This window comes from Condylura cristata, unplaced genomic scaffold (genome assembly GCF_000260355.1).
Source record: "Condylura cristata isolate star-nosed mole 26May11 unplaced genomic scaffold, ConCri1.0 scaffold00034, whole genome shotgun sequence".
Classification (NCBI taxonomy): domain Eukaryota; kingdom Metazoa; phylum Chordata; class Mammalia; order Eulipotyphla; family Talpidae; genus Condylura; species Condylura cristata.
Window position 1 is genome coordinate 2,210,421 of NW_004567135.1, and position 5,121 is coordinate 2,215,541.

The 5,121-nt window shown below is 66.4% G+C and overlaps 2 protein-coding genes across 2 annotated transcripts in view; both read left to right on the forward strand.

Annotated features, from left to right (window-relative positions):
* Positions 1-3,667, forward strand: part of METTL1 (methyltransferase like 1) — a 6,738-nt gene extending 3,071 nt beyond the window's left edge. The window contains exons 2-6 of the mRNA XM_012732274.1: positions 927-1,090; positions 2,149-2,333; positions 2,418-2,531; positions 2,636-2,737; positions 2,867-3,667. Coding sequence (XP_012587728.1) covers positions 927-1,090; positions 2,149-2,333; positions 2,418-2,531; positions 2,636-2,737; positions 2,867-3,022 — 721 coding nt within the window. The 3' untranslated portion in view covers positions 3,023-3,667. The remainder of the gene's footprint in view (positions 1-926; positions 1,091-2,148; positions 2,334-2,417; positions 2,532-2,635; positions 2,738-2,866) is intronic.
* A 680-nt stretch (positions 3,668-4,347) lies between these two features.
* The window catches only part of LOC101618549 (25-hydroxyvitamin D-1 alpha hydroxylase, mitochondrial), a 3,429-nt gene continuing 2,655 nt past the window's right edge, over positions 4,348-5,121 (forward strand). Inside the window, exons 1-2 of the mRNA XM_004692411.2 lie at positions 4,348-4,542; positions 5,031-5,119. Of these exons, the coding sequence (XP_004692468.1) occupies positions 4,348-4,542; positions 5,031-5,119 (284 nt within the window). The remainder of the gene's footprint in view (positions 4,543-5,030; positions 5,120-5,121) is intronic.

Below are 5,121 nucleotides of genomic sequence, written 5' to 3' on the forward strand. Positions count from 1 at the left end.
GCGACTCCCCCGACCAGACTGGGGGCCAGAAAGCCGGTCCTGTCGTTGGATTTAGCGAGAAGACCAGCGTAGCCCAAGTCCCGCCCGCACGTGCGCTCCATGCGCTTACAGTGAGCGTCCAGTCCCCTCGCAGCCAGGGCCTGGGGGCCGGGGTCCTGCGCCCCCAGCCTCATCAGCCCTGTTAAAACACAAGGTCCAGCCCAGAAAGTCAAAGACCCAACTGCCCCGATTAAACCGCCCAGCGCCCAGGAACCCGGCAGCGCTGCTTTCCGCAGGAGAGAGGCGCCCTGAACTTGCCAGCTCGAAGAGCTCACAGCAGAGAGCAGTGGGGCGAGGAGAGGGGTCGGGGCTGTGTTGATCAGGAAACTCAAAACCCGGGGCTCCCTTGGCCCTGGGCTTAAGGCTCAGGGCTACAGGGCGGCAGCCTGAGTAGGGTCCCCCGCCAGGGAGCCAACCTGTCTCCCCGCTGCCCCTCAGCAGCGGCTCAGTGGCCCCACCAGCTCTGCCCCCCACTCTGCCTCTGGCGAGGCCTCTCGCCCCTCCACCTACAAGAAACCCAGTTCTTCTACACAAAAATAAATAAATCTTAAGAAAAAGAACGCAGATTCAGATCTATTTCGATTTAAAATCCTGCTCCGAGGAGCCCACAGCTGAAGCTGAGCGAGACGTCTTGGACCGGTGACTGTGGGCTTAGCACAAGTGACTGTTTGGGTGTGCTTTCAGTGACCCCGGGAGGGCAGGTGGCCAGGTAGCAGTCACGGCTCCGACTGGGGCCGAGGGCTGGTTTCCGCTGTCGCTCCTAGAGCCCACGGGCCCCTGTTAAGGGGTGTGGGCACCTCCGCCTTCCCACGCGCCCCCACACACAGGGTGCTGCGTCTGCAAGGGGTGAGCAGCACTCTCAGGCCTCCCCGTCTTCTCCCCACCAGCCCTGTGAAGCCAGAGGAGATGGACTGGTCCGAGCTGTATCCAGAGTTCTTCACGCCACCAGCTCAAGCCCAGAGCCACGATGACCCGAAGGATGAGAGCGGGAAGGGCGCTCGGGCCCAAGTGGAGTTTGCAGACATAGGCTGCGGCTACGGTGGCCTGTTAGGTAACACTCTGAGAGGCGGCAGCCGCTTCTGCCACCGCAGCAGGCTCGGCGGGCCACCGTGGCCAACCCCCTCCGGCCCAGACTTGCGTGCTGTGACGTCGGCCGCAGGCGCCGCCGCCCCCTCTGTGCGGCTGTGGCCTTTGCCCTGCAGAAGGGAGGCGCCTCTTCACGTGCCCCTTGGAGCGGGTCGTCCTGTCTGGCCCCAGCCCTCCGTGAGCCATTTGGTCCGGGTCAGTGAGCCGGTCAGCACAAGCGTCAGAGATGAGCCACAGTGGCCAGTGATCCCTGACGGTGCTTCTCAGGGATTCCACCACCCCACCCCCGCCCCCACCTCAGCAGAACTCATTCCTCCAGCTTTGCTCTCTCACTGTTTCGGGTCACCTTTTTTTCTTCTTTTTTAAGATTTTATTTATTTGTTAACGTAGAAGAACTGGGGTGCAGGCCAGAGGTGCAGGGGTGAGAGGACTCCCCAGAGACAGAGTGGGGAGCAGAACAGGTAGAGCTACTGAAACCCACTGCTGAGGGAGCAGCGGGGGACAGGACGGGTCTGCTGCGCCTGGGGTCCCTCCCTGGCCAGCGACAGCCCCCGACCCTGCGCCTCACCCCTGCGCCCCCAGGGGCCCTTTTCCAAGTCGCTTCTGCCGTGTCCACACTGCCCCGGCGCACAGCCCAGCCGCTTCCGGCTTTCAGCTTTCCTGTCGCTAACGCAGGGCACAGAGAGGAAGAGCGGGCTGGGTGGCAGAGCCTCGGGCCACTTTCTGTTGACCCACCTGTGCCCTTGGTCGTTTCTGACTCTCCGTTTCTGCAAACTCGCAACTCGCCGGGTTTATGAGGACGACGGTGTGGAAACACTGAAGAACGCGCCGATCGCACACCCCAGCCCCTCCGCCCCCAGGCCTATGGCGCCCCGCAGGCCTCCGGCCAGCCAGGGGCCAGGCCCAGCCCCGGCCGTGGGGGTGCACACGGCGCCGGGTTTGGGGGCTGCAGGGCGCCCGTGTCGGCCCCTCGGCACTCCCGCCAGTGGGGGCTGACGACCCCATTCCTGTGTGTGTGTCCAGTGAAATTGTCGCCGCTGTTCCCGGACACGCTGATCCTGGGTCTGGAGATCCGGGTGAAAGTCTCAGACTACGTCCAAGACCGGATCCGGGCCCTGCGAGCGGCGCCCGGCGGCGGCTTCCAGAACATCGCCTGTCTGCGCAGCAACGCCATGAAGCACCTGCCGAACTTCTTCCACAAGGGCCAGGTGGGAGGGCCCTCGGGGGCTCGGGCTGGCGGGCGGGCGGGCGGCGAGGCCGGCTCACCGCCGTCGCTGCCGTCTGCCCCACAGCTGACGAAGATGTTCTTCCTCTTCCCCGACCCGCATTTCAAACGGACGAAGCACAAGTGGCGAATCATCAGCCCCACGCTGTTGGCAGAATACGCCTACGTGCTGAGAGTTGGGGTGAGTGGGGGAGGCAGGCGGCCGGCCTGTTCGGGGTCCCTCCAGGCAGGGCGCAGGGCGCCGAGGCTCAGCCCGCCGCCCGCCCGGCTCCCGCTGCCTCGCAGGGCCTGGTGTACACCATAACCGACGTGCGGGAGCTGCACGACTGGATGTGCACCCACTTCGAAGGACACCCCCTGTTTGAGCGTGTGCCCCTGGACGAGCTGGTAAGTGGGGGTCTGGGGGAAGTGCCGGCTGCCAGCCTGTACTCTGAGAGCCCAGCTCGGTGCCAGGGTGGGCCTCGGCTGGGCAGCCTGAGCGGCAGGCAGAGCCTTGCTGGCGCTCGCCCCCCCCAGAGTGAAGACCCCATCGTGAGGCATCTGGGCACCGCGACAGAGGAGGGAAAGAAGGTGCTACGCAACGGAGGAAAGAACTTCCCTGCCGTCTTCCGAAGAACAGAGGACCGCGGCCTCCAGGCGGCCACCCCCAGCCCCGCCCCTCCTGCCCACTAGCTGCGTCCCTTGCCTGAGCTGCGCCCCGCCGTGCGGGACCAAGATCGGGCCCTCTGGACCTGTCTGCTGAGCTGCTGGGCCCAGGGAGGCGCTGCCTCGCCGAAGCTGGGGCCTGGGAGGGCGCAGCCCTGATGTGCACACCCCTCCACCGCCAGCAGCGGCCAGAGGAGACTGGGGGGGTCAAGAGACCTTCGGAGCCCTGTGGGAGGCTGTGGGCTTGCTGTCCCACAGAAACCCTCCCTGGGCGGCCTCCGCGCCCGCCTGCACGGCCAGAAGAGGCCGCGGTGTGGGTCACGGGCCTTCGCCCTGCCCAGGACCTGACCTGGGGAATCTGAGCTATCTCTGGAGAGTGCCTGGGAGGTGGGGGATGAACGCCCTGTCCTCCTGCCTGACCCACCCTCCACGCCAGAATCCAGTGGCACAGTGCCCAGTGGGCCTGGGGCAGGAGTGGGCAGCGCTGTGCGAGGCATTCTGACACTGCAGGTGGGAAGGCGCTGCTGACCGGACGCCCACCCGAGTCAGCTGGAGGTTCCGGCACTCGGGCCTACTCCACCCTGAAACCTGGGGGTCTCTTCCTCCTTCCCTCCCCTCCTGTTGGTACAACCTGAACTTCTCTAATTTATAAAACGTTCCTTTGTGTCTGCTCCTCAAGTCCAAAATTCCCATGGCTGAAGGACAGGGCTGTTGACCCCAAAGACACCCCCCCCACCCCAAGGACAAACACAGGGGCTTCCCGAGCCATTGAACCGTATTCACCCAGACACCGGGCAGAGGGCAGACGGGCTGGCCCACCTGCAGGGAATACCCCCACCCATCTGCCCGCGGCCAGTGTTGGGTACAGCAGGCTGGGAGACGAGGCACAGGGCAGCAAGTCCCACTCATACCCCCGAAGGCGCAGGCCCGCGAACCTAGGGTGGCGGCAGCTGCCTCTTCCCAGGGAAGCCAGAGGATGGGGATTCCTGGGGTGGGCCGGCGGGGTGGGGGTGCGGGTGCTGGCTCCCTGGGCAGCAGTGGAAATACCAGGACCTGGCCACTGGCATGGCTCAGTCATGAACAGCCTTTCCTAGGAAGAGGTTGCAGCACTAGGGCACTGTGTTCCAGAAAGAGAAACTGAGGCAGACCAGCCTCCCCAGAGGGCCCTGCAGGGGAAGGCCAAGGGGCCCTTCAGCAGCCCCACCCACTGCTGCCGGTGCTAGAGCCCAGCAGGCCGGTGGAGGGGATTGGCCGGGCGGCTGGGAGGGGGGCGTTGCCGCTGCCTCCCCAGGGGCTACATAGGGTGCGGCCCTTGCTGGGAAGCCTCAGTGCTGGGCTCCTTGGGCCGGGCCATGGCCCGCACGCTCAAGCTCGTCTCCAGAGCGAGCCTTCGGGTGCGCTGTGCTCCAGAGCCGGGCCCCTTCCCGGGATCTCGAGGTTTCGGCTCGGCACCCCGAGGCCTGGAGGACATCCCGGGTCCCTCCACGGCAGGCTTCCTGGCGGAACTTTTCTGCAAAGGGGGCCTGTCTCGGCTGCACGAGCTGCAGGTAGGTCCGGGAGGGGGACGCCCGGCAGGTGGTGTGGGGCGCCCGGTGGCACTGAGAGAGGAAGTCCTGGCGTCGGGAAAAGAGTTGAGCCTTGGGGCAGTGGTGCCCCCCACCCCCCAACAAAGGAGCGGGAGAATGGGAAGGTCCAGCTGAGCAGCCCCGGGCAGGCAGAACCCACCACACTCCCGGGTTACACGCTCGCAGGGAAAGCTATTTGCCCCCAAAAAACCTCGGTGGGGGCCGCCCCCCCCGACGGCGAGTTGGGTGGGGGAGCCTTCGGGGGTTCCTCCCGTCGGCTGGGCCTGGTGGCCAGGCGGTTTCCTAAACGGGTGTTTTGCGCCAAGCTCCGAGGAGGCTCGTCTTCCCGCGCAGACTTCCAGGGCGCCAGCGGGGGTGGGGGCCGAGAGGCCGCGGCGCCGGCTGCCCTCGCGGGGGGCAGCGCGCCCCCTTTCCCAGCCGACTCGGGCTCCCTCTCCCGGCGTCCCCAGGTGCAGGGCGCCGCGCGCTTCGGCCCGGTGTGGCTGGCCAGCTTCGGGACGGTGCGCACCGTGTACCTCGCGGCCCCCGCGCTGGCCGAGC